The 27,903-nt window shown below is 44.3% G+C and overlaps 4 protein-coding genes across 4 annotated transcripts; 1 reads left to right on the top strand and 3 right to left on the bottom strand.

Moving 5' to 3' along the window:
• The first annotated feature begins 697 nt into the window (after positions 1-697).
• gja4 (gap junction protein alpha 4) lies at positions 698-7,805 on the top strand. Its single transcript, XM_076011511.1, has 2 exons — positions 698-976; positions 4,058-7,805. Exon 2 carries the CDS (start codon positions 4,067-4,069, stop codon positions 5,174-5,176), a length of 1,110 nt encoding a protein of 369 aa, XP_075867626.1. The 5' UTR covers positions 698-976; positions 4,058-4,066; the 3' UTR covers positions 5,177-7,805.
• Positions 7,806-14,830: 7,025 nt separating this feature from the next.
• Positions 14,831-16,382, bottom strand: smim12 (small integral membrane protein 12). Its single transcript, XM_076011561.1, has 2 exons — positions 16,241-16,382; positions 14,831-15,373 (listed from the first exon to the last, which is right to left on the bottom strand). The coding sequence occupies exon 2, from the start codon at positions 15,350-15,352 to the stop codon at positions 15,080-15,082; it is 273 nt and encodes a 90-aa protein (XP_075867676.1). The 5' UTR covers positions 15,353-15,373; positions 16,241-16,382; the 3' UTR covers positions 14,831-15,079.
• Positions 16,383-18,253: 1,871 nt separating this feature from the next.
• pef1 (penta-EF-hand domain containing 1) lies at positions 18,254-21,894 on the bottom strand. The gene is made up of 5 exons (XM_076011230.1): positions 21,745-21,894; positions 20,700-20,940; positions 19,686-19,841; positions 19,052-19,195; positions 18,254-18,923 (listed from the first exon to the last, which is right to left on the bottom strand). Exons 1-5 carry the CDS (start codon positions 21,760-21,762, stop codon positions 18,694-18,696), a joined length of 789 nt encoding a protein of 262 aa, XP_075867345.1. The 5' UTR covers positions 21,763-21,894; the 3' UTR covers positions 18,254-18,693.
• Positions 21,895-22,502: 608 nt separating this feature from the next.
• Positions 22,503-27,696, bottom strand: gjb9b (gap junction protein beta 9b). The gene is made up of 3 exons (XM_076011229.1): positions 27,590-27,696; positions 24,089-24,572; positions 22,503-23,707 (listed from the first exon to the last, which is right to left on the bottom strand). The coding sequence occupies exons 2-3, from the start codon at positions 24,476-24,478 to the stop codon at positions 23,276-23,278; spliced, it is 822 nt and encodes a 273-aa protein (XP_075867344.1). The 5' UTR covers positions 24,479-24,572; positions 27,590-27,696; the 3' UTR covers positions 22,503-23,275.
• Positions 27,697-27,903: the final 207 nt, after the last annotated feature.

Below are 27,903 nucleotides of genomic sequence, written 5' to 3'. Positions count from 1 at the left end.
CTATGTTCACTCCTGATTTTCTCCGCCATGGAAAAACCAATATCTCTGAAGAAGAGTGGCAAAGAGAAAAAAAGAAGAAAATCATCTTGAGAAAATGAAATGCAAAAACTAAAGCTTTATTATGAAGCACCAACGGGAAGTCAGTAGAAGGTCTTTTGTCTCGAGTTTAACATATTTGTAGCATCCTTCCATATAACGCATGAGTAACACAGACGTCACAAGTGAATGTGAGCGTTGATGAACGGAGCCGAGTGGAACCACAAAACACATTCTGTGCGTCACGTCCTGTGTGGTACACCAGGTGAGTGGCGCCGTCGCGTGGTGTAACTTGAAATTACAGGAGGATGTCTGGCACCAGTCACACCGTTGAATCCGTTATCTCATGGGAAGCAAGGCTGAGAGATATGGGAGGGGTTTTGTGTGTGTTTTTTTCCATTATAAACATAAATGTATTGTTTTTATTGGTGGATATTTTAAACATTTGCATTCATCTTATTGAGTTATTGAACGAATCCCTAGAAAGAGTTATTAAGTGAATCAATTGACAGACAACTTAAGTTTCACTTATTTTTCAAACCTAAATTGCCAAACCTGGATATTGACAAACAGCTCAGTCCCTCAATGACAACGACCTTTTCGACCTGCCGTTACAGAGTTCTGCCATTCATCCCGTCCGAACATCACCCCGTTTTGTGCTGGGCAAACTTCGCCTTTCGCAGTCCCTCCACCCCTTTAAACCCAAACTCCCACTTCCTGGAAGAAGTTCCTGAGGGAGGATCCGGCACATGCAGCAGCCATGGGAAAGTTCTCCCCACTTTTTCCGATTACACGCGTTCTTTTTTAGGGAGGGCACACGGGACAGCAGGAGCACTTTTATTCCGAACAGCGGAGGGAGAACCAAGCAGGGACCGCAGGACTGTGAGCGCTCAGGCCCGACAACCAAGAAGGAGACAGACCCGCTTCACGAGAGAGAAAGGTTCGTTCCCGTTAATGGTTTTGAAGAGTGTTGATTGGTTTTCTTTCATTGAATTGTGCTATTTTTTTTTCTTCACGTTTTGCTCGCAAAGTAATTCATTAAAAAAAAAAAAAAAAAAAAAACTATAGTTACGTTTGGCAGTGAGTTTTCTGTCAGTTTACAGGTGGCCTAGATGATTTAGTTATAAATTGTTAGTTGTTTGCTCAGTTGTTTAATAGATTTTCGTTGTACATAATCCCCAATTTAAAAAAAATACTATTATTAGTAGTATTAGGGTAGTAGTAGGAATAATAATAATAATAATAATAATAATAATAATAATAATAATAACAATAACAATAATAATAATAATAATAATAATAATAATAATAATAATAACAATAATGATGATGATGATGATGATGATGATGATGATGATAATAATAATAATAATAATAATAATAATAATTTGTACTCACGTATTTTCACAGTTTAATTGGTATCTGAACGTTCTTAAATTCTTTTTTTCTGTCACCTGTGTAATAATTTTACATCTTTTATTTTAGGATATAAATGGTTATGGACACAGTTATAGATGCTTTGTCATGTAATGTTTATTTAAGTTCTCAAAACTTACAATGTCATACATATTTACTCTTAGTTTCAGGATGGTATGTGACCATTCAAACTTTTTGAGAAATTTTCCTAAGCATTCTGTGATGCTTAGATACAGTAGATGTTTGTTTTGTTTTTTATTATTATTTATTTATTCATATTATTCTAGTAGACACACTACCAGTAGACACCGTAATGCTTGCTTTAGATTGTTCCCAATATCAATTGTGATTAATTCATAATTCTGCTTTACACGGCGTCTGGACTTTCCAACTTGTTTTCTGAGTTAGGGGTGTAGTTGTAGATGATTCAGACTGCCCCGACATTTCTTATGATGATTTATTATATTTTCTCACACTTGTAATTGGAATGGCGTCTAATCTTCCTGGGCACCAGCTTGTGTCCTGCTGTGAACTGCAGTTGTGGAAGATGGAGAATTGTCGGTGTCAATCATTTTCTCTCCGTGACATAATCACAAGTGTACAGCAGATTTATTTACAATATTGTCACACCAAACTCTGGCGAGCTTCCCTGCCAATTTACGGCTTCCTCTCATCTTGCCAGAAGAATTTGTTTCATGACTGTGAGGAAGTTTGTTTTGGCCTCAGAGGAGAAGAAACAACAGAAAAGCATGAGTGGTTTGAAAAAATACGCAAGTGTCACGTCCCCACTCCCCCACACAGCGGATGTTTACTCAAATCTGTGTGTGTGTGTGTGTGTGTGTGTGTGTGTGTGTGTGTGTGTGTGTGAGAGAGAGAGAGAGAGAGAGAGAGAGAGAGAGAACGAGACTCTCCCTGTGTACCAACTCGTCATCAAACACTCGTCTTATCACCAACACCTTCAATCAGCCCAAACATTTTTATCAAATCCATTGCAGTGTTGACTCCACTTTAATTCAGTGTTCATCCTATATCAGTGAAGCTTTAAAGGAAAAATTTGTACAAAACTGAAATGTCATCAGCCTTCTCCCCATCCTTTTGTGGATAATCCAACTAATCGTTCTTTAGTTGGAAAACGTTTCACCCAATGGGGGGGTTGTTTCTGTTTCAACCAAGGACTCTATTTGACGCAAAAAATGTGAAACATATGTTAAAAAACATGAAGCATACAAAACAAGGTCTTCATGTTACATGTTTGCGCTCACAATGGTCTCAAACTTTGTGAACAGCGGATATTCTGGCACAATGTCACCATATTTCCAAGTCAAAAATTAAAGAGCGGTGTCTTCGGGACATGTGGACGACTTCATGAAACAGAGTAGAGATTTGTTATGTCATGTGGTGGCTGCTTAGGCACAGGATGCCTCTATATTCAGAGGAAATTTTTCCCTTCCACAAGAAACTCCACAACAATTATGTGGTTGGAAAATGCCACTAGAGCCTCCGTCAACACAAGAGGAAACTTATAGTTGTAGTAGAAGTAGTGGAAGGGTGAATTACCCCCATGTTGGATGTGTTCACACTGGTTTTTAATGGAAAATAACCAGATGTGTTAACTCCTGTATGTCCCTATTAAATGTAAGTTTAGCATCAGGTGTTCCGCCCTTTCATAAGTGAGCTCATGGAACAAGTAATACGGTGCTGCGGCAATTATGTTGAAAACGCCGCGATTCTTCTTACCTCATTTGTTCTTGCGTAGAAATCATTATAGCGGGCGGCTCTGGGTTAGCCGTGCACTTATGAAAAACCTGTGGGAATTCTGTGGTGGAAATTAAATTTACCAATTACATGTTAAGTGGCTTCTCCAAGAGGTTTGGTCTAACAGCGCGGCAGTAAAAAGAGAGTTTGAATAAACTGCATGACCCGTGCAACAACTGTAAATAGACCTTCAGGCGAGCCAGCCACTCACAGCTGAAAGAATGTAATGGGTGATTTGTTTGAGTGTTTATGCCCACCTTGACGTAAATGGTGACGGTGAATGACGTAAGCTCACAGGCTCAGGTTTGGCAGAACATCTACAGATTTTATGGTGATTTTTTAAAATGTTTTAAAATGTATTATGTACATATGAATGTGAATGAATGGCAGTCCACTTAAACCACATCTCTTGAGTGTCATTCTGCAAACGTTTTTCTCTTATCTGCGATTACTATGTTGGCTAGTGGTTAAGGATAGAGTTGGTTCCTCGTGTTCCAATCATATCCCACCTTCCTCACAACAGCTGCGATGTCAGGGCCGAATCATAAAACTAAAATTCTCGTTAAAATTCTTATCATCGGAAAACAAAAACATTAGTGAAAGATTGTATTTTTTTATTTTCCCACAAACAACTGTGCCTGTGTTTATTCTTAGTAAGTAGTTGAGGAGCTTGCTTGAGCTGAGGCCCTCAGGGGTGTCACATGGTGTGGGCAGACTTGCAGGCAAACAGTCGTTGCAGTTAGAGGGAGAGTCAGCTGATCAGCCGGAACTCTGGGCAGATATCGAACTTGGTCAATCTCTTTCTCCACCAGCTGTTTATCCACTTCTTCCTCAATCTCACCCTCTGTAGGAGCAGAGGATGTCCAGAGCTGACTGGTCCTTCCTTGAACACCTGCTGGAGGAGGGCCAGGAGTACTCAACAGGCGTGGGACGTGTTTGGCTCACGGTGCTCTTCTTGTTTCGCATGCTGGTCCTGGGAGCTGCCGTGGAGTCGGCGTGGGACGACGAGCAGGCCGACTTTGTTTGCAACACAAGACAGCCCGGCTGCACTGCCGTGTGCTACGACAGAGCCTTCCCCATCTCCCACTTCCGCTACTTCGTCCTGCAGGTCATCTTTGTCTCCACGCCGACCATCTTCTACTTTGGATACGTGGCTTTAAGATTCGGCCGTGGGACGACGGAGGAGGGGGACAAAAGCAAGAAGGGGGTGGTGAGCGAAGAAGAGGGCAAAAATGGTTTGGCTAAAGACAACGCAGAAGAAAAGAAGAAAGGTGTCGATGGGAGAGCAGTCCGCATCTCCCCTCCTGCAGGTCCGAAGCTGAAAGGTAGGCTGCTGGGCGCGTACGCACTCAGCATCCTGGTGAAAGTCCTCCTTGAAGCTGGCTTCATCTTGGGCCTGTGGTTCCTCTACGATGGCTTCGTCCTTGCGCCAAAGTTCGAGTGCAACGGCTTCCCCTGTCCTCACACGGTGGACTGCTTTGTCTCGCGGCCCACCGAGAAGACCATCTTCACCATCTACACCCAGGTGATCGCCGCCATCTCCCTGCTCCTCAACCTCATCGAGCTGCTCCACCTCCTCCAGCTGGCCATCTCGCACTGCCTGGAGAAACGCTACCGCGCGGAGCAACAGTACTATCCAAGGAGAGGCCGAGGAGACGCCCCTGAGAAAGTCCAGGCTGAGGCGATGCCGTCGTGCAACGCTGCGAGCGGCGCCGGGCCGTCCTTGCAGGTCGGACACTGCCGTAACCCGTGCGAGATCCGTGAGGAGCTGGTGATCGAGGTGAACACGGGGCCGGCGAAGGACGATGGCGACTCGCTGCCCAGTTACACCAACTGCGTGGCCGCCATGAGGACGACGCACACGCCGAGGATCCATTACAAAAAACACGCACCGCCAGCAAACGCAGGGGCGAACGTCAAGGCCGCCTACGCCCACAAGGGCTGCGGGAAGCTGAAACATTACGTATGACGAAGCACCGCCAAGCGATGTTTCGATTATCAATTCTGTTTACTTTCGGACTGTGTTCTCGTCCTGACGCTTGACTCAGGGGGGGACGGAGCAGCGAGAGCTCCGGCGAGGGGGTGAATTAAGAACAAGGGAGACTTTCTCAAACAAAGATTTATCAGATCAGTGACTGAAGCATTTTAAGAGTGCTCTTTAGAGGCCAGGATAATAAGAGCCCGCCACAGATCACAAGACGTTCGATTCGACCGCCTCCGGGGGCCGAAAGTGACATTCAGTGCCATCGTACGTGGGACACGAGTGAGCGGGCTGAGGCTTGTCCCTCTGAGATCTGCACTGTAACCCCTGGTGTTCTGCGGAACCCCCACCTCCTCCTCCTCCTCCTCCTCCTCTCCCCGGAGCCCGTGTTCACACACTGTGGAATGTTCTGCTCCCAGGATCCCAAGGGGATAATGGCTGCGTGGACGCAGGCATGCATGCATGCACCGACACAATGCGGATCTCTCCCTCCCGCCTTACATCCAATGGGTTTTGGTTTATGGGCCAGGGTGCCACACTTTTGAAGAGACATTGTAAAAGAAAGAAAAGCTCATAGCCATATTTCACAGATGAAGGAAGCAGAACCGAGAAGGGAACCACAGAATGCTTCATTATTAGAGCCGCACAGAGGACAAAAAGAAAAGGACTTTAAGAAGCTTGACCAAATGAACTTAAAGCGGTACAGAAATATGCAAACATTAAAAAAAAAAGAATGGAGGTTGAACTCTGTATTTAATGTTCATTCAGTACTGTGAAAAACAAATCCAGTGCTGATATTTATTATTTTGTCGAAAATAAAATCCAAAGTACCAACATATACTCCAATTATTTCAAGGTTAAAATGAGCCGCCATTGGTTGATTTTACCCCAGTTCCTAACTGACTACAGGTTTGGGATTTCTGCGGAGGAAAAGTGCGGCGCGCTGCGTCTGCGTCCGACCGTACACACTCGGCAATCCAAATACTGTCACAACACGGAGGCAGTGAATCGCTCAGGAGAAAGCGCGCGGGGAATGATAAAAAGGATGAGCCTGACAAGCTATCTGGAGAACATCCTCCTTCGAGGAAGGAGGAAAAATGGAGGGCAATAACTTTGATTTAACTGCTGCTCTCAACTCGAAGAGGAGAAAAGCATCAATTATATCTTCATATGAAAAAAAACGAGATGTTGCTATTAAATAACTTCCCCCCCCGGCCCCCCGCCCCCCCACTCCCCGGGTGGTCTGATGGTTTTCCTGCCAAGCGATCGATAAACTGCAGTTTTCAAAAGCACTCGGGCCTGCCTCTGAATGATGGCAGTTATGCGCCTTTTCGAGGCAACAGTTGTGTCGCAGTGCAGTGGGTTGCTCATTTCCAGCTATTTACGGAGCTGCCTGCATGATGATAAGGCATTATCTGTAGCAGGAAAGGTGCTTTATGGGAAGCTGAAGCCAGACGCCTTCTCAGAGCGCTAACACTAAAAAACACAAGAGGTGGATGGTGTTGAAGAAAAAGTGAAATTTAGAGAATTTAAATGTGCTCTTTGGGTACAGTTTTGTTAATGTGTTGCACGATTGAATGATTACAGAAGCTGCAGGAAGTCTCGGAGTGAACTCCTTCTTCCTCCCTGTTAAATTGACAGGTACTGTTGAAGGAAACAATCTGAAAGAACTTGGCAGGGATTCCAGTACGTGTGTTTTGGGCCAGGTCGGTGGGTGCAATGGGCATGGTCACAAAAAAACTACCCAGTGGTCAGGGTCACGGAACACATTGCACAAGGTCGAGCTTTATCAGCTGTCTCTGCCTGCCAACCATGCTTCCCTCCGCATCCATCTTTTTCAAAAGCCGAGCGGGTGGGAGAAGCGCTGCACTCAGCCGAGGAAAACTCTCACATCCTGCTCGTTGAGCCATGAAGATAACGGTGGAGCTCCCGCACAGACTCTTTTGCGACAGAAAAAAAAAATGAAAGCAGGTCGTTATGTGAAGGTTAAGTCTGTCACTGTGCCGTAGATAGAAATATTACATCAACAAAACAACAGTGTGAAATCGTTCAGTGTGTGTGTGTGTGTGTTTGGGAGGGGTGTTGGTGCAGCTGCAGGTGGAAGTCATTAATTGGCCCATGTGCAGACGCTGATTAGTGCCATATTTAAACCTCCAGCTGCCTGCAGTCTGATGGTTTACGTCTTGTTGCTGCATTGGCTTTGTTCTTGAAGTCTCCCTTCATTTGCTTAGAATGTTTATGTTTGTTTTCGTGGGAGGGGTTTTTGTTTAAAAATTTGAAAAGCTAATTCTGCCGGGTCATTGTTTGTTTGTTTGTTTTATTATGAGCTTTGGCCAGCCAGTTGTATTGCACATCTCTTCAATATTTTGTTTGGGCACAAGTTTTTCAGGGTCACTTGTTTCAGTCAGAAAAACTTTTTGTTGAAATTCATCATTCCATGTATGATGTCCAGGATTCCTGGGCATAACAGCACTTTGATTGGAATTCAACCTGACAAAGCAAAGTTCTCAGGATCTCACAATCATGTTTAATGCAAATGCAAATTCACAAGTGGCAGAAAGAACTGACATTAAACAGAAGTCTGCAGAAAAATAATAAAAGAAGACGCTTCAAAGTCCAGACTCTGTGGTTTATGAGTTTATGATTGCTGTCCATGTTTAGTGTGGCATTGTACTAATCATGAAACGGCAACAGTGAAATGCCTTTGTATTTGCTAATACAGAGAAATGGAAAATGACGCTGAGGGGAAGCTTGATCAGACAGGAAGCGGATCTCCTTCTCGATACTGGACAGTCATCTTGAAACTGAAGCTATGTGGGGAAATGCAAATCATTCACAAAAAATAAAATAAAAATAATAGTAAAAAAAATAATAAAAAAAATAATTACTTGTTAATCAGGTGTGAGGGAAACCCCAGTCCTCTCTTCCTTTGCTTAACTGCCCTTCCATTTAACAAACTCAGGACAATTTTCTGAGGAAATTTAAATGGTGGTTTGACAATGGCGGCTGTTTGTTTGTTTGGTGCTACGAAACCAAAATTGCGCGTGGGAGCCGTCGGCCGGGAATTGCCCCATGTGTGCGACGGGTCGTCTCTTAAACGGTCGTACGCTCAGGCCTCCGGGATCAGCTGCCACTCTGACTCGCGCTTCCTGACATTGTTGAAGCGGCTGCTGATACATTTCCTCGCTCTGTGGGTGAAGAGGCGCTCACAAAGGCAGGCAGCGTCTCGGATTAGTGAATGAGCACGAGTGCAAGGGCGCTGAAAGCTGGCCACGCAGACGTGACGGCCTCTCGAGGCCGCCCGTAGTGTAGAAAAAAGCAACTTTTAACTTCATAAAATTGACGTCATAACCTTGGGGGGTCTCAAAATCAGTGGGAGGTTCAACAGAGCGTCAGGAAAACAAAATTGGAAACTTTGATGGATGATGTAAACAGGGGGATAAATGGTAGTTTTGATTTCTGGGACAATTTTTCATGTGAGTCCTGAATATGAGAAAAAATGTGGGGGAAAAAATCACTTGGAAATTGGTATAACATTGGACCTTGAAGTGCTGATGAAACACATGATTCCTCTGGAGACAACAATGACTTTCCTGTTGTAGAAAACAACGGCAACCTCTTCTTTCACACACCTGTTGCTGCTATTGATGATTGATTGGGTCACACCCTCTGGAAACTCATTTTACCATGGGCAGTTTGCCGTTTTGACGTAGCAGATCCACAAAAGGTCATCTTAAGCCTCATCAAATGAATTCCACCCACAAAGCAACCGAGTCCGTTTGCTGACACAGACTCTCCGTTCGTCCATCCTCCTGCCACTCGTTCACTTGCATCACAATCCGTGAACGTTAGCGCGGCAATACCACCGTTGTCCACAGGTTTTTTATGAGGCCTTCCAATCAAAACTATATAAGTCTGAGCAGGTTTTTGTCACTCACAGTCACTGAGAGCACTAACAGCTAGAATTCTTCCCAGGATGTCAACATGCACATGCAGTACATACACAAGGTAAAAGGTTCACCGAGGCCATACAACGTCTTCACTATTGATGTGAATGGAACTCCATTGTTTGGGGCCTCATTGTTACCCGACAACACTGCATGTGCCAACTCATTTTCTTTCCCACTTCCAAGCATTTATATGGACACAATGCCGACACACGACTCTCTCTGTATCCATAGCGATGCCACGTCCAGGCATTCAGTCCCGAGTTTGGCCGAGTTTGCGTCTCCTTCAAACAACCCCGAAAAAAAATCTTCAGCATGTTGCTAAATTTAAACTCATGAACAGGACGGAACTCGTATCCGTTTCCTGTTTCACTATTGTTTCTTTGCAGGGATTGGTCGTTTGAGATTGTTCGCCCTGACAATGGGGCTGTAGCAGCAGGCATTGTGTTTTTTTTCTCCCCCCTGTCTCTAGTTTAACTCTGCTTTGACATAACGGCACAGCACCCCATCAAAGAGAAGTACAAAGCGAGAGAGATGGCCAGAGTCAATAAAGAGCTTGTAGCTTTCAGTGTGTGTGTGTGTGTGTGTGTGTGTGTGTGTGTGTGTGTGTGGTCAGGGAGTGTTCAGGTCCATCGATCGTCGTTGTGTTGAAGACTCAGCACTGTGTTTGTCCTGTACGAGGCGAAAGAAGTTGATCCTTTAATCCCTCAAAATTAATTCTATTCCAACAACTGCACCGCAGCTTCTTATATAGGACTTACATTTCAGTGTCTCAACGTGCCTCTTTGGCAGGTGGATCGAAATAAAAAGTATCTCAAATCAACTCCATTGTCAGACTCTTTGTCAAGTCTTTATTTTTCATCTGGGTTCATTTTTTGGAGAAATTCCAGCCTTCGTCAACAGCCTCATGCAAAAACAATCGATTACAACGTCAGCTTAAACCGACTTTGTTTTAAGATGTATCTCTCAGTGCGTGCGTGTTGTAGTGTTGGAATGGCATCAGCGCCCCATCACAAAATGCTAATTGTCAAAATAGGGAACCAGGAGAAACAAATAAAATGTTCTAGGTAGAATCCGACATTTTGTGAGTTTTTCAATCTGTATTTTGAGAAAGGATTTTGGCTGGACTTGGTTGTAGAGTGTGACACTTCCATTCATTTTAGTTTGGATTCAGATACAAGAGTGTTCTCAAAACATTTCCTCTATCAACACATTCCAAATCAAATGAGTTCTCACAGGATCATTTCTAAAACCACATTTGCATCTCAGTCGTTGACCACAGTCAAAACATATATTGTCCCTCAATATATGCAGTATGATGCTTTGTATCCCTGTAGACAAGTTTGTTTAACGTCTTTTGTTGTTGTTCATGACATGTTTTCCAGGATAATAAATCCATAACCGCACAACCCAGTGTTGCCGTACATCTTCCTCGTCTTTGAATAGGTGGGACATAAATCAAAAAAGGCGTGTTTCTGCTGTGTGCTGCTGTTCCACAGAGGATGTGGTGCCCTTCAGACAGGCAGGCAGCTCCATTGTTGTCCCCTCAGCGGTGTCTCCAGGCTGGCCACTCAGGATGTCGGGCTGCTTTTGCACCTCCTAGAAGAAAATATAAAAGGCCAGCCAGCATCACACCCTTTATCCCCATCATCCAACAAGAACAATGGAGCACCTCCAAACATCCCCCTTTCTTTTCCCATGAGCCTCGGCTCTCGGGTTCCCACAGCACTGTCCAGTTCAGAGGAGGCGGTGCCATTGTTCGGCCGCTGAGCTGTCCCCTGATTGTCCCCAGGAGGACCCTGCATGGTGTTCACACACCTAAACACGCTCCTCGGTAACTGTCTTCTGCAGAGCAGCGCCGCACTACCACCTTCAACACTTCCTGCAGCTCGAAGCCATTGCCGTCTTGGATCGTGCACAGCCGAGGTCAACCGAGTGAAACGGGTCAGTCGGCCGTGGAGGGACGACAGGGTAGCAAGATGATCGCCGCTGTTCGCCTCCTTTGGTGCCCGTGGAAGTCTGGTTCCGATAATCTGTCTCCATTCCACTCGCTGACAAGCAAGGCGGCGGAATTTGTTGTGGCTCAGCAGAAAAAGGTCACTCCTGGAGCGGAGCGCCGGAGACCCTACTGTTTTATTATCTGTGGCAAAGGGAAAAAGCAGCGGGACCGGAGTTTAAGAGTCAACAAAAAATATATATATTAGAGTTCAACTTGAGAGGGCTTCATAAAATTTTCTCATTTTGGAGCCTTTATAGGTCCAATAACTTCCAACCTATAAAACCTTTTAGGGCAGCTGTGCTTCTGGTGTTCTGGAAGAGGTGAGGTTTGGACAGACACACACACAAGCCCACACACAAACTCACAAAATCAATGTCTTTCAGTCAAATTCCCTATAAAATTCCCACATTACACAATTCAATTTTAATAAAAAGCCGTCAGTGAACTAGGGAGAAATTAGAAAAATCCGTTGTATACCCGCTGCAGTACGATTAAAAGCCAGACCTACAGCACATCGACAGCCGACTGAACACCTTCAAGTCCTTCAATCACTCCACAAAATACAGAAACTCCTTTGCAAATTTAAATGTACAACATTTGTTTGTTTTAATTTTGGAACGTGCATTTATGTATTTATTATTTGGATTTTCATTCAGTTTTTGTGCTCATTCAAGATGTTGGTTTGGATTTTGTTTTACTTCTCGAATGATCCTTTTAATGTGTAACAAGAGACTCTGACAGTCAAGCTGTCCGATCTAATGTGTGTGCCAAAATGCACAGGTCTGAAAATCATTCCTTTATGACATCACAAAGGGCCCTCAAGTATCACATACACATACAGGATCACAAAATAACATTTCTAAAAGTAGGTCTAATCATACTGATAACGCTAATGAACATGACATCACAGCTTTAAAGCCTTCTTATTGACAATTTTATTTTTATATTCAAATTCAGTACATGTACATGTACATTGTGGAGAAATTTAAAGCAGGCTTAGACTATAAAAAGATTTCTCAAGCTTTGAACATCTCATGGAGCACTGTTCAGTCCATCATCTGGAAATGGACAGAGTACGGCACAACTGAAAACCTACCAAAACACGGCCGTCCACCTAAACTTACAGGCCGAACAAGGAGAACACTGATCAGAGATGCAGCCAAGAGGCCCATGGTGATTATGGATGAACTGCAGAGATCCACAGCTCAAGCCGGGGAATCTGTCCATAGGACAACTATTAGTCGCACTGCACAAATCTGGCCTTTATGGAAGAGTGGCAAGAAGAAAGCCATTGTTAAAAGAAAACTATTAAAAGTCCCGTTTGCAGTTTGCCAGAAGCCATGTGAGGGACGCAGCAAACATGTGGAGGAAGGTGCTCTGGTCAGATGAGACCAAAATTGAACTTTTTGGCCTAAATGCAAAACGCTGTGTGGTGGGAAACTAACACTGCACATCACTCTGAACACACCATCCCCACTGTCAAACATGGTGGTGGCAGCATCATGCTTTGGGGGTGCTTCTCCTCAGCAGAGACAGGGAAGATGGTCAGAGTTGATGGGAAGATGGATGGAGCCAAATTCAGGGCAATCTTGGAAGAAAACCTGATGGAGTCTGCAAAAGACTTGAGACTGGGGCGGAGATTCACCTTCCAGCAGGACAACAACCCTAAACATAAAGCCAGGGCTACAATGGAATGGTTTAAAACAAAACATATTCATGTGTTAGAATGGCCCAGTCAAAGTCCAGACCTAAATCCAATCGAGAAACTGTGGCAAGATTGGAACTATTGCTGTTCACAAACGCTCTCCATCCAATCTGACTGAGCTTGAGCTGTTTTGCAAAGAAGAGTGGGCAAAAATTTCAGTCTCTAGATGCATAAAGCTGGTAGATGGTTCCACAAAGTATTAACTTAGGGGGCTGAAAACTTTTGCACACCACACTTTTCAGTTTTTTATTTGTAAAAAAAAAAAATTAAATTATGTATAATTTTCTTTCCACTTCACAATTGTATGTCAGTTTGTGTTGGTCTTTCACATAAAATTCCAATAAAATATATTTATGTTTATGGTCGTAACGTGGCAAAATGTGGAAAAGTTCAAGGGGTATGAATACTTTTGCAAGCCACTGTATATACATATATTCTTTTAATTTAATTCTTATGTTCAATATTGAAAATAATACAGTTTGCTTTTGACATATATATACAAGTATATATGCTGAAATATACCAAAATCATGACACCACTGTCAACATATTTGGGTCAGTCAGCCTTTCTAAATATAAACACATAAACACTGCATTATTACCGAAAATATTGCTATTAATACGTCTCAGCTCTGAATTATGACAGATGGCTGTGACCTTACATGACTAATAGGTTGTTAGACGGCGAGCTGCCCTTTTAAGGATACAGTTAATTTTATCCCCTTGTTAGTCTGCTGATGCTGGAATGTTTTCCCCAAACAATCTTTGTATAGTGTAATGGTTTGGCAAAAGTCGAGTAGCAAAGTGCGGGTATTGCGTTCGTCCCATTTAAATCTTATACTGGCCGATCAGTAATAGACATTTACACCATTCCTGCTCATAAAACACGGAGCAACAAACGCAAGCAATCATGCTAAAAAATAGACTTGACAAAAAGTAAGCTCTTATTTTAACATCTGGGAAACATTTAAGGTGTTGTGGGGTTATTTTGGGACATGCATAGATATAAACTTACTTCTGTTCCATTTTCACAGGTTACATAACTAATTATTAATGAATCAATTCACAAGGTGAGAAATTCTGAAAAGAGATATATAGATGTTTAAGTTTATGTTTAAAGTTTGAAAAAAATAGCTTTCATTTCACTTGAAAGCACTTTCAGCTCATCACAGAAGGGAAATAATTATTTTGTGGTGTTACATCACATCACAAAGGGGACATTCTGTCAATAGCTGCATCTTTACTCCATCTCATCTCACTTGTAAAGCTGCACCCATGCGTACATGCTAACTGTGTATCTGCACTGGATATCAGAATCAGAAAAACGTTATCTGTTGTGACAGAAAATTGTCTTTATCTGCTTGTGGGTATGGATCACCGGGGAAAAGAGCTGCAAATTGTTCTCAAGGCAGCTTTAATCTGAAAAACCCTGACCGTTCTGATTCACACGCACCGCCCCTTCCTTAATTATATTTTGGCAGGACACCGTGCTGTCCTCAGGTCAGATTCCCAACAGTGAATGAGAACCAAGTTTCCTTGTTCATTGTCTGGTGTTCCCTCGAAAAACAATTTCCTTTTTGTGACTGAATGAGCGTGGTCATTACTTCCTTCCTTTCACTTTGATGCTACTGTTCGTCTCTGGCAGCCTCATTGTCATACTGGTGATGGATCGAACAATTGTCTGAATCTAAATGAGGAAAAACATTGTGAACCTTATAACTTTTCTTTTAAAGTTTTCTTTTTATTGGGGGAGAGCAGAGAGAGGAACATGTGTCTGACCCGTCTGGCCCCCTTTATAAGTGCACAATCATCGTCCCCGTATTATCACTGAAAAAGGCTAAAAACATTTATATCCATCTTTGCAACAAATGTTAACAATATTTGGCTAATTCAGCAGCAAAGATACATATCAAAAATGTCTGCATGTCATCAGACTCGTCATGACACTGAAACACAACTGACCAGTTTCCATCAAATCATGATGTCCACATGGTGGTTGGAGCATCTGAGGTTTATTTACATTAAAATAGGGCTGAAATAATGCTCCTTGATCCTAGCACAACCAAATATGTGCAAAAATAACCACATACAGCACACCAGCTATACTTAAGTCTTGCTAGGCTGGAGTGATGACTGGGCGAATGTTTGCCCCTTCAGGTCCATCCCTTCATTTCCAGTCACGCCACAGTCCCGATGAGGAGGGGGGGGGGGGGAACATGAGTCTCTCGCAACGGCGCGGCGTTAGCTCTTCTCAGGCCGGTTCCTGTTCAGAGCCGCCCTGGGCGTGAACTCCAGCTTCTCCTTCAGACTCAGGACCTGCGTGTTATCCATGCCCTCTAGTTCCTGCAGCTTCCGCTCCTCCCTCAGCTCCAGGATGCTCTTCTCCTCTCGGGACGCAGGGGTGCCCCTGACGAACCACTCCAGGTGGTAGCCCACAGCTCCCACCACAAACGCAACGGGGAAGGTCACATACGGGGCGTAGGTCCGTGCCGCCGTCCAGAAAACAGGCCACATGACTGCACGCAACCCAGGATGCTAGGTGGAGAAAGAAATCAGACATGAGTGCATCTCATTTTAACTGGAAGACAGGATAGTGAGTAGCAAAACCTACATTTGTGAACTAAATGACACAGCTCTTTCATCAGCCCTCTGGTGTCAAAAAGAGAACTCATACCCCAACAAGGCATTGGTTTAACCAGGAAGCTCATGCCAAGTGTTTTTGCTGTAACTACCAACACAAGGCTTATGTTGAGAGACAAGTATTCTTTGTTGCTCAGCTGGTTTTCAAGAAAGGTAACACCGATCGGATCTAATGTTTTTCCAAACCAAACTCTTTTGAGGAAAAGGTCACACATGCCATTAGGCTGATTATATTGCCCCACTCATTTCACATGTTCGTCAACCAACAACTGAAGAGAGCATGTGAACCGAGTGTGCAAACGAGAAGACTCCGAAGGGCACTGATAGACAGGGACAGGTCATTTAGGGTGAACCGCTAATGCTGTCTCATAACAGGGTCAACGTGACGGGGGCAACAGCCGAAGTCACTGGGTAAAACCCTCAAACGCTGCATCAGATAATCGGGGCTAATTCATTGACATCAACTGGCGTTACTTCCTTGTTGATGGGCACTTATTTACGTTCAACAGTGATAGTAAAAGGGTCCAGCATATCTACACAACGTCAACTAACAAACATGGGAAATAGTCAATAACTGTGCAATTACATAACTAGCTGTTTGCCAGACGGATTTCTACATCTTAACATCTTAAACGGCTTGTCCACGGAAGAAATGTGAAAGCGAACGTTAGTTTCGATCTGTGAGGCGAAACAGAATTTTGTGCTGTGAATTTAATTCCTAAGAAGAGAAAACACATTATAACCTCTCGCATTTACACTCACCTTTACTGTTAGCACGCCGGTGCAACCTCCTCCTGTGTAGCAACGCAGTTTCCGTGTCCTGTGTCTATACTTCCGGGTTAAACTCGCCGGCGGATTTGACCACCCTTTCACAGTTTTGTTTGTATTTTGCTACCATCTAGTGGCTGGACTTGCGCATTGCTTCACGGAGCGCGGCATTAGAGTGGGGGGCGAGGGGGAATGAAGGGATTTCGTGTTTTTGATACCATTCATTCATCATCTTCTGTACCCGCTTATTCCTATTCTTTTTTATACCAATTAATCCCAAAATAATTGAAGTTCATACAATTAGTCAGTTAATTTATGAAACTACATTCAAAATGTATTACCAGTTATCTTGATGGAGTAAAAAAAAAAAAAAAAAACAACAACAAAAAAGCTAACTCAAACAGCCTTTGTTGACAGCATTGAAACATTTTGTGCCAAAACATTTTCACCTAAAGTACGATTTAGATTTATATTAAGTAGCAAATCTTTTTCTAGACACAGAACTCTTTGCCGCTTTGCAGTAAAACAAGTTAAACACACTTCATTGCCGCAACAGAGAGTCTTTTTCTACCTTAGCAGACACAGGTGCCTCGAGAGACCTTCGTGTCTTGAAGCCATAACAGCACCATCTATCTACCTCTTTCATCTTTCAAACATCGACGGCAATGTTGCACAAAATACTCCGACTGCTCAAGGATGGCTGTCAGATCTGTCACCAACCATGAGTGAGACACAGAGGAGACGAGAGAAACTCTCTCGGATGAGAAACCCCTTTGGTGCAGAGTTTTTCTTTTATTTGAAAACATGGCTTGGAATCTAAAGGCTTAAAAAAAAAAATAAGGCTGAGTACGAGGGCTCTCTTATTTTAGAAGAGTTGCTATTGTAAGGTGCTTCCTAAAGACACAGACATAAAAGGAATGAAAATGTATAAATTGGCAAGCTGACTCGATGGGGAAGACAATATTCCACTGTGCTCCTGCAGATTCTACTTCCTCGCATGCCAAGTACTCATGGCGAGGCTCGACTTGATTGATGACGCTGATATTTCAGCTCCAAGGACCAAAAGTTTCCCAGAAAGCCAATCCGACCCAGGGCACAAGGCTGATTTCTGGCCATCAGAACGCAGGCCGTCATGAAGGGAACAGTTTGGTGGCATGGGTCATTTGCACCGGGGAAGAAATTAAAACAAAAATTGAGCTGTGTACAATTTTTTTGTTGTTGCCATTAATCCAAAGCAACTGCAGAAATGGTGGCAATGAACTGGAGTCCCTGTGGGTGACTGTGCTTAGTTTCTTCACGTTTGCTATCCATCAGTGGAATTTAATCAGTGAAGTCGAATAAATGGAAATGTGAATTTCACTCTGTGCTAAAATAGCACGGCCAGTCTGGTCCTGTTCTGCAATGGTGGCAGCCTGAGCCGCGCCAGGATTATCACATCATCTGTCTGCCTCACTCTCAAGCTGGAGCCTGATAGACCTGCAGCTTTGGGCTCAGGTTAAATCAATGTTAGACGGCATCAGAGGGGGGGGGTTTCTCAGCGGGAAGACGAAGACAAGGATCTCATTTAGGCTAACGACACGTTGTGCTTGTGAGGCCACCCTGGTCTCTGGAATCTCAATAGAAGCAAACATGGTGGTGGCGGTGGGGTTTGGATACGAGCTTTGAGTCACATTAAAAGGGCACAAGAAGGAGAGCCGCTGAGTGAGAGGTGGGATTTGACGAGAGAAAAGTGGTTGAGAAGCCTCTTGTTTGAAAATGGATGAGAGAGGCAGGCAGGATTCTTGACACTTCCTCCTAAAAGAAAAATATTTCAAGTGATCGCTTTGAATAATAACCTTGAACTGCTTTCCCTCTAAACCTCTGATTAAACAAACAACATGTACTCATCTAGATAAACTACATGGAATTTGTTGTTGCTTTTAAAACAGCAAAATAAACGTACAACTTGTTTTTATTGGCTCAAGACTGTCAACCAAGAGAGATGGAAAAAAAATCCAAACAAACCAGTTAAGATAAAAACCATACAAAGTCTTTATTTGCCTTTGGCACGACAAACATCTTTTAGAATGTATTGAAATCAAAGTAAACATTATTGGTCACATTTTGGCCACATAGGGGAATAAATGAATCCTTGTGGGTGTTAGAAAATGTGGCACATCTTTAGCCTGACAAAATTAGAAACTATAATGTGAACAGTTTTAAGTAAACACTGAATAGATTTAAATGTTCAAAATATTCTGTGGTTTTGACAGTTCATGTAAATATTGCATGCATGCAAAGTCCCAGTCTGCTGAATCTGCAGTTTAGCAGACTGACTGCGAGACATCCTGTCATGATGAAGCTGATCTCATAAATAGCAGCTTGTTCACAGTTTCAGGCTCTTGGAAACTGCAAAGCACAACGTGAGCGTAGAGTGAAGCGGGAATCTGCACTGCGGCAGTGGCGGCTCACATGAGCCTGGTGACGGCTCCGGCCATGAAGTCCTCGTAACTGAGACGGACGTTGCCCGCCATGGACGTGTCCCTCTCCCGGAAGACCTGCGTCATGGACTGCAGCTGCATGCACACCTGGATGAAGCGGTCCAGCTGGATTCCGGGACGTTGGCCTCGCACTGCGAAGCGCTGGACCAGCGACTCGGAGAACTGGGGGCTGAGGTTGTAGCCCATCTGGGCCAGGGCTGAGAACCACAAGGCAGACAGGTAGAAGAATGAGTCTCAACTGGGTCTGGGTGGAATTGCTGCCCTCCAGCGGTGAACAGGAAAAGTTGAAACTTCAGCTCTGAGTGAGCCATCTGACAGTAGATACCTTGCTGCAGCTCCATGCCACTGATGGACCCTGAGCGGTCCCTGTCATACTGCTGGAAGAGCAACCTCCACCTCTGCATGAAGTCCCACAGCGCCGAGAAGCCAAACAGGTCGATTCGTCCGGTCCGCGTCTTGTCAAACATGTCTAACAGGAAAAACAAAAGCGCAGCACATTTGAGTCCAACGCGGCTCAGACAATGATCTTGGTTCAGCCTTGGGAAACGCAGCACAAATGTCAAGTGTATTTTTCCGCTGTCTTTTTTTTCCCCCTACAGAGCACATCATTCATCACCGTGGATCCTGTTCTATCTGAACGCGGAGCCCACAAGTCACACAATTCGCATTATGGTAATGGGACGCATTAGTCACTGCCTGGCAGATGCAGCTGGAATTTGGATGCCCGCGTAACTAACATACATTAAGACAAACTCCCGGAGTTTTTCCGACAAGGCTGGTACTTTTAGACGGGTCCTTCAATTTAGCCGTCTCTCTTTTTGACTTTGTTCCCCCCGAATGACTTTGTCTTCCACTCCAACCAAGCTATTTACGTAGCTGTAATAGGAAACTCTCTCTGACTGACACACAGCGCAGGGCGAGCGCTGTTAAGGTGCATTCCTATTCCGACTCTAACTTACTGATCATCATGAGGCAGGTCTCGTCATTGAAAGCAGACCAGTTGGAATTGACAAGCGCCTGCTTGAGCTCCTTGAGGTTAATGAAGCCACTGCGGTCTGTGTCCACTGTCTGGAACCACTGGTACGCCTCTTGGTTAACACCAGGTGGGATGTTACCTGCAGAGACAGATGGGGAGTACTTTGAGGAATCATGGATCACAGTGAAAAAACAAGAACTGGGAGACTGCTGGCTTTAGTTATTACAAATTGGCCCTGTTATTATGATAAAGCTGTTTTTAATGTTTTAAAATTGCAATTGCGTTTCACACACTTAAGAAAAATAATGACAAACACTGTGCAGTATTTTGGAAAGAAATACATTCTTACCTCTGTTATCCATACACACTCTTTCCTTCGAGTAGAATGTGTGCACTTTTGTGACACACGTTTGTGTCCGTGCAGTGGAGCTCAAGGGTTACGGAATAGTCATTTCAATGAGAATGAGCTAATGCTGCCACAATAAGCTATACCCTGATGAAGTGGTGTAGGGAAAAGAGGAGGAACTTGGGGAGGGATGGTTTTCAGAGAAAGGCGGGTCTTGGAGAGACAGGGACAGCGACAGGTCAGGCAGGACAATGATGGATTCTGTGCTAGCGGGGAGTGACGTTACATTGGCCACTGGGTTCTTAGCTGCTAGGGCAACCGGTGTAATCACACGCACACACACATTCTCTTTACCCATCTGTCACCGACACAGTTTAGCTCTCACTCAGTATTACCCGAGTCATCACTCCAGCTGTGTAATCCTGCTAAGGGACACAAACTGAACCCTTTCTCTACATGACTGTCTGGCGACGTGACTCATTTTCCATCCATCATTCTAGCCGGGAGTGAGGAAGACATGGGGGAGGAAAGGCAATGAAGAGGGACAAGGCGAGCCCGTCGGCAGTCTTGTCACGTACGGATCACTCCGGTTAGACTCGGAGAGGCAAAGGGGACCCGGCGTACCAAGCTGCAGTCTCCTCCTGTAATTACCTGCAGGGTGTCCGTAGTGCCCTCCATGAGGCTGTGCACCGTAGCCCCCGTAAGGCCCACCAGGGGGGGCGCTTGGTCTTGATCCATATTGCCCTCCATACGCGGGTGCTCCGTAACCGCCATAGGGAGCCCTGGGAGCCTGTGCTGCTCCGGCATACGGAGCTGAGGGATGCTGCCCGTAGGGATTATGACCTCCCCCGTACGGGACATTTGCTGGTGGGGGTCTCCCTCCCGGGTAGCCCTGTGAAGATGGACACCTTATTTACATCACTGTGATTATTTATACATTAATTTCATTTGGTTGGCACAGTACAAAGTCCGACATGTCACATGTTTGCTGATTAAAAACAGTGAGAATCTTTGGAGGCATGAATTGCAGTGGAATATAGCTGTGGTCACATTTGTCAGTGCTGTACTTTCCAATGCATGGCATACACATTAAGTATGACACGCTGAAATCATAAAATGAATTAATAACACTTTAAGTAATTTTAATATGTTGATTAGAAACCGGAAGTATCAGCGGTGACGCTGTTTTTTTTTTTTTTTTTTTTAAGAGATATTCTTAACACTTCTGCAATACGTTTTTTCCCCGCAATTGTGACACTTATCAGCAATTAATTCGTTGCGTAAGCTTGCATGGCATGTCCACAAAGTTTAACACATTAAAATGTAGAACAGTTAAACGTTGGGCTAACTCGGCTTCCTTAATTAACAGCGGAAGCCACGTTACAACACACGAATAAACTTACATCTAACTTACTTACTTACTACTTAAGACAGCGCAACCACTGCAATTATGACGTATTTGAAATGTGGACAAGTTAGAACTACAAAGGAAACAGTTCGTATATGACTGCTTGCTTAGCCTCCGTCAGACTATAGCAAACCACCAGCGATGCTAACGTGACGTTAGCTCCCAACAGCTTTAAACTGATGTTTTACACAACTAAAGTTTTTTAGAAAGTTAATACAGTTGTAAAGCAACTTTATCGTGACGCTGTAGTTAATAAGAAATAAAGTAGAAAAGCTTCGCTACGCTTACCTGGCCGTAGAAGCTCATGTTGTTTCCTTCAACTCCTCAGCAGTGAAGGCGGGCGCGGCACTAAAACCTCAGAGCTATTGGTGCATTTCCGGGTCTGTCAAAAGTGAACTTTGCCTCCAGCCTCTGATTTGCCAGCTGAGTGGAAACGTATGACGTCAGAGGATTACTTTTTTGCTTATGAATCACTGTTTCCGTCATTCCGCTGACTGTAAAGAATACAAAAACTGACTGCGGAGTACGTGTCGAGGTATCAGTCGAGCGACTCAAAGATTTTTTTTGGCGACCCTGTTCACTGTAAAATTTCACTTTTCACCTTTATTTATATTTTTGTTTTTATTATTTCCCTTTCGCTTCCTTACATCTGGTTCGTCAACCGTGTTTCACTTGTCTGCATCCAGCTTGGTTGCGACGCTGCAATGCAAAATGCAGATGTACGACTGAAAAGAGATTATTCGGAAAAATTCCATTGAGAAGTTGAACAACGTTCCACTGAAAATGATATATGATTGTGGGTGTCAATTCTTGAAAAGCTTAACTGCTATAAAGGGACAAAAACATAATTGTACCAAATGAGCTCCTGTTTATGACATAAAAACACTATAAAGTAATCACAGCCTGTATTTTGAAGTACCTGGTTGTTGTCAATTGTTTTTGATGAGCAGATCTCACTGTCTCATTTTTTCAAGTTTAATGCACCTGTGTGTTCTGACTGGACTGGTCAGAACTGGTTTAAGGCAGAGTGAAAAAAGAGCCATGCATAAAATTATTGAAAACAAAATATTTAGTGTTTTTCCAAGCAATAAATACAACATTTACATCAACATGTCTTGTCATGAGCTTTGTTCATGCTCTAAAAATATGTACAAAAACATTTCTCTCTCACTTTGTGTGTGTGTGTGTGTGTGTGTGTGTGTGTGTGTGTGTGTGTGTGTGTGTGTGTGTGTGTGTTATTTCCTTACGAGAGTTGTAGATGGTTTCATTGATGTCACCTAAAATGTCAAGAGGGGTCGAAGCAAATTCCTTAAAACTAAATACGTTTTCTTCTTATTGCAAATCCCCCTTAAGTGCTTCTTTGTGGGTTTCTGTGTCACCCTGACCCAAGTGCTGTGTGCCTGACCTTATTTCATTTATAAGAGTGCATATATTGAGGGGACAAGTTCACTCATTTTCCTCTCTAAATTTAATTGCCTTTTTGTCTTCTAAGTGTATATACATATGTAAAAGCCCTGATGTTTAACATTTGACAGGCCAAGTTCACAAAGACAAAAACTGACACGTAACTGATGCTCCAAATTATGCTTCAAACCCATTATCCTCCAGGCAGATCCCATTTGAGTAGCTTATTTGCATGCGTAGGTTGTGCGTTTCTCGCAGAAAGTCATTCGACAACAACAATATCTACAAAAGAATGTCTTAAGAAGTCCCTGAATTGATGTTTATCTCTCTTGTCGCACAACATTTCTTTTCCCAGAGTCTTGATTTGCTCGCAGTGCTCCACCAGTGCTCAATATTTCCAATATGGCTTTGTGCTTCACTTTTTTTCGCACGCCACTGCCTCCTCCTCCTTGATGTTGCTGAGATTTTGGATGGAAGCTGTGGGATCCACTCGGATGGACGTCCTGGACATGAACTCCGACCTGGGAGCTGCCAGCGGCGCCATCTCGTGATTGTCGGCGAACAGCTTGCGCTCGGCCTCGCGCTTCCTCCGGATGAGCTTCTGGATGCGCTTGCAGATGAGGTAGATCATCTCGCAGATGCACATGAGGATGCAGACGGCGGAGGAGACTACCATGAAGAGGGTGAAGATCTTCTTCTCGCTGGGGCGAGAGATGAAGCAGTCCACCGTGTTGGGGCACGGAGCCAGTGAGCACTTGGACAGACGGGGCATGTCGTAGCCGTCGTAGACGTGGTAGAGGATGTAGAGGAAGCCGGCGTCGAAGCCCGCTTTGAAAATCAGACTCACCTGCGGGGAAGCAATGGAGGGTTAAAGTGGGACGCACATTTTCATTCCGGCGAGTTTCAAATAACTGAGGCTGAAGTTAATTTGCCTTTTCATCAATTAAACCACACGCAGATAGTTCTTTTTTTCCACGTTCAAGCTTAATGACAGCTGGGGAACAGATGCGTATTAAAGCCAATTGAGCTAATGGAGAGCAGATATTCCCGCAATCAGAGCAGAACTAATCATAAATACTTACTGAAATGTCACATCGAGCCTTTTTGGGCGCGCAAACACTTATCTCTGGCGTTTGACATTTTTAGCAAAAGACTAAGTCACTGGTGCCACAGCAACAGAGCGGCATGTTTTCAGCCATGGCTTTGAACAAACTTTCTTTGCTCTCACCAGATAGGTCCACCACAGGCCCCCGCGCTTCTTCCCAGGATTGGCGTACAGGTGGGTGCCGTGATGCGAGACTGTGTACTTCAAGTCCTTCTGCTCGCGGTACTTGACGTGACCGACCACCATGAGGGACGGGCAGGTGACGAAGATGAGCTGCAGGGCCCACAGGCGGATGTGGGAGATGGGGAAGATGTGGTCGTAGCACACGTTGTTGCAGCCCGGCTGGGCCGTGTTGCAGACAAAGTCCTTGTTGTCGTCGCCCCACACCCTCTGGGCGGCAACCACGAACACCATGACGCGGAAGACAAAGACCATGGAGAGCCACACGCGTCCGAAAACGGTGGAGTACTTGTTGACCCCGCTGAGGAGCGCCTCCAAGGCGGACCAGTTCATCTCTGCTGCCTCGGAGGTGGACGGGGGAGTAGTGCGAGGGGATCAGAAGGACTCCTCAGGAGAGCAGGCGCAGTTAGCCTCCGGATGTTCACGCCTGGATCAGTGGAACAATGACACGAGACATTTAGTAATAATAAATAAATAAATAAAAAGGAGGAAGTGGTTCAAAGAGTATGATAGGAGTATCAAGAAGTATGAAAACCACTCCTGTGTATAAATACTCCAGCATTCATCTTTTATCCTTTCGTTGCATGTGTCACAGCTCATCGATAATTGAAGGCCTTGTTCAGGTTGTGTATCTCAAATGTAGCATTTAGCAACTTTCAAAAACATTGTGATGAGCTAAGGCAGCAAAAAAAGAACGTATTACCACAATTCTAATACATTGAGCTTGCTATTTCCCACCATACTTTTCCTATTCCCCAAATTTGACAAATACCCTGTGGATAACTCCAAAAAATACTTGAATATTTCACATGGGATTAGCAGGGTGATTATATCAGATCAACATGACAAAACATATAAGCCCGAAACCTGAGACGCCACACAAAACAGCCTAGCACAAACAAAATGAAAACCCAATCCCATGTGATTACCTGGGCGCTCTGACAACAAACAGGCCCAGTATCCGCGTCACACCACCTCGGTATTGACACAGCGGCATCCACTCAGCAGTGACTCACTCCGCATAAATGAGTGAGTCACCGTCGGAGGCTCCCAATGCTGAAAAGACAAACTAAACCTTTTGGACTCTATTAATCAGCTGGTGGAACAGTTTGTCTGATCAGATCAGCCTCTCACAACTCACGCACTGTAATCCCCAAAGCGCGTCTGCGGTCTCAGCACCTCAAAGGAACTGTTGAAGGTTTATGAGACCCCCCTCCCTCCTGTGGGTCTTGACGCCTCCGACAGAGGAAAAGGAGGGTTAGCTGAAAACGTTTTGCTTGCAGGCTTGTTTTTTTTTTTTTTAGCGGATTGATAGAGGTACAGAGTTACAATTGAGGCACAGTCGGATTGGCCACTGATGAAGGCCACCGGCCGGTGGTGGTTTGCTGCTGCCGGCTCTTCCTCTTTGAAAGCACAGGTTCATTCCAGAGTGCGTGCTCACCGAGGCTGGTTTCCATTGCGTCGGCGGAGGCGGGGACAGGTTTGTTGAGAGCCGGAAGGCGACGGGTGTGACCGGGTTTCAGGGACGCAAACGAACACTATGGAAACACTTATTTGATTTTCATTGATAAGCGTAAACACAGGGCCGGCGCGCAACGCCAGGCAACGACTTCTAAAGGAAGTCTTCAAACAAAAAGGACGAAGGAGGCGGGATGAAGAAAAATGTTCCTCTTTTCCCTCTCTTTTACATTTACATCTCATTCTGGCGAAAAGCTCCCCAGCCTGACAGGGAACAAGTTGGATAACAGCCTCGCGGTTCACTGTTCCATTTCAATTCTGTCTCGTCTAATCCAGAGGGTTTTTTTCCCCTCGCTTTTTTGAATTTAGAAACACTTCTCCAGCATCTTGGCATCACAGTAGACTTATTAAGCTGTCAAAGCAGTCGCTATTTTCTTTCTCAACACAGCATTCGGCTTAAAAAGACTTGACTGGCAATAAATGAATTTAGAAATTGTACACACAGACCAACAAGTGAGGGAGACAAAGAGATGAATTCTTGTGTGCAGGTTATGCCTTTGCACTTTTGATTTTAAAGGTCCCGTCTGCAGCTCTCATGTTTAAAAAAGAACATGCACAGCATTCCATCTGTTTACAGCATCCCGCAAAGTGTTTCATTTTGTTTACTTCCTCAAACTAATGCCTTTGTTTGTTTCTGTGTGCTTGGAAGGGCGTGCTAACATCGTTTCAAGGGGTGCGGACAATGACCAGAGAGAGGTCTATCAAAGAGCCTGTTTCCAGGTCAGCGTGTTTTAGTGTAGAATTCAGGAATTCAGCTCTTCTTTTTCTTGAGCCAGAAAATGAAGTAATGATTTTTTCTCATCCCCAGCACAGGCTCAGTGACAAGACAAGACCCATCATAGTATTCTGCTAACTTGGCACTCAAGCATTGACACTTATGATACCAATCTTTATTGCTTTTAAGATTGATTGGCCAATACAGAAAAGTCTTTTTCTCTATACACACATTTCAACAAAGCCACACAACATGCTGTTCAGATCATAAAAGACACACAAAGTCACATGATTCAATGCATGTTTATGACTCCATCACAGAGGGACCATCTTTCTGACACACAAATAAACTTTAAGACAGGTGTATGTTCTCTCTCAAAGTGGGCCCACAATTTGTCTTCCTAGTTGCTGCAGATTGCACAGCTGCCCCCTCCGCCTCTTCTCTCTCTCTCTGTGCTTTTTTCCCTCCCTCTCCGTCTCTCTGTTGTGACAGACGAGGCGTGTCCGTCGCAATGAGAAAAACCTGGCAGGTTACTTGATACAAATGTGCCAATTAAGGGAAAATGCAAACGCAGCTCCTGGTTGTAATTCAGTCATACGGCACAGCACTTTAAATATCTGTACTACCTGGCCACCCTTAACTCTTCACGTCAGCAGCTTTGTAGTTAATTATTTTTTATGCCATCTGTTTGCATCAACGTCACTGAAACCACCTGAACCAAACCGGCGGCAGTCTGCAGGCCGTCACTGGCTCTACAGGTTACGCTGCTTGCAAATATTTCCTCCGCCTTGAGACGAAGACGGTAGTGGCGTCTCTACGAGTCAGTGTTTTTTTGTTGTTTAAACTTGAACACCTGTTTTTGAGTATCAAATTGTCACTGCATCACTTATTCACTCGCATACCTTTTTTTTTTTTTATGTTAAGCAATATTCACTCCACTTTACAACCAGAGAGCCAGAGGAGTGAAAGCACCAGCAGTCAGTGTTGCAGGTCTGAGCCTTGGCAACAAGACCTTTTATCCTTGGGTGCCGCTAAAAGAGCGGAATTCAAATAATCTCCCTAATTCAGAGCCCCTATTTTCCCTCTCCTATCCCTCACATTCTTTCGCGGGTGCCACAACTCTCTTGAAATAGAAATCTGTCAGCGTGTGACATCTACCAAACTGTGTCCCTGAACTTAATTTCCTTCAGAATGCGGACAAAACACTTTACCTTAGTGCGGCGACAGCCCCGTGGAAGTGCTTCCTGGCTTCTGAGTGCAACCTGGTCCGGCCTTGTTCGCTAACTGACACATCCCCCCTAGGTGAGCTTTTCCTTTTTTTTCCTCTGGGGTTAGCTTTGAGGTGTGGTCATACATGAAGCACTCAGGAATGGGAGGGTGTAGGTGCGTGTCACACTCCTCAAAAAACAAACACTCATGTTCCCACACAGTGACGGTTGCAACCTGAACCTGTTCCTGCGCAGGAAGACCTGCCTCGGGCTGCTTTTAAGGTGTTAAAAAGAAGGTAAATAGTGGTAATGCACAG

The sequence above is a fragment of the Nelusetta ayraudi genome, unplaced genomic scaffold (assembly GCF_046127955.1).
Source record: "Nelusetta ayraudi isolate G7.1 ecotype Tasmania unplaced genomic scaffold, CSIRO-AGI_Nayr_v1 ptg000135l, whole genome shotgun sequence".
In the NCBI taxonomy this organism is placed as follows: Eukaryota; Metazoa; Chordata; class Actinopteri; order Tetraodontiformes; family Monacanthidae; genus Nelusetta; species Nelusetta ayraudi.
Note: the sequence above shows the minus strand (reverse complement) of the source record. Positions and strands in the feature narration are given on the sequence as shown.

What these genes read in the sequence shown, in the direction of transcription:
- gja4 (XM_076011511.1), top strand. Translation starts at nt 4,067, where the DNA reads ATGTCCAGAGCTGACTGGTCCTTCCTTGAACACCTGCTGGAGGAGGGC.
- smim12 (XM_076011561.1), bottom strand. Translation starts at nt 15,352, where the DNA reads ATGTGGCCTGTTTTCTGGACGGCGGCACGGACCTACGCCCCGTATGTG.
- pef1 (XM_076011230.1), bottom strand. An exon ending in GCACTACGGACACCCTGCAG is followed by an intron (nt 19,842 to 20,699) that starts GTAATTACAGGA and finishes CTGTCTCTGCAG; the next exon opens with GTAACATCCCACCTGGTGTT. An exon ending in GACCTGCCTCATGATGATCA is followed by an intron (nt 19,196 to 19,685) that starts GTAAGTTAGAGT and finishes TTTTCCTGTTAG; the next exon opens with ACATGTTTGACAAGACGCGG.
- gjb9b (XM_076011229.1), bottom strand. Translation starts at nt 24,478, where the DNA reads ATGAACTGGTCCGCCTTGGAGGCGCTCCTCAGCGGGGTCAACAAGTAC. An exon ending in GCCTGTGGTGGACCTATCTG is followed by an intron (nt 23,708 to 24,088) that starts GTGAGAGCAAAG and finishes GCTTCCCCGCAG; the next exon opens with GTGAGTCTGATTTTCAAAGC.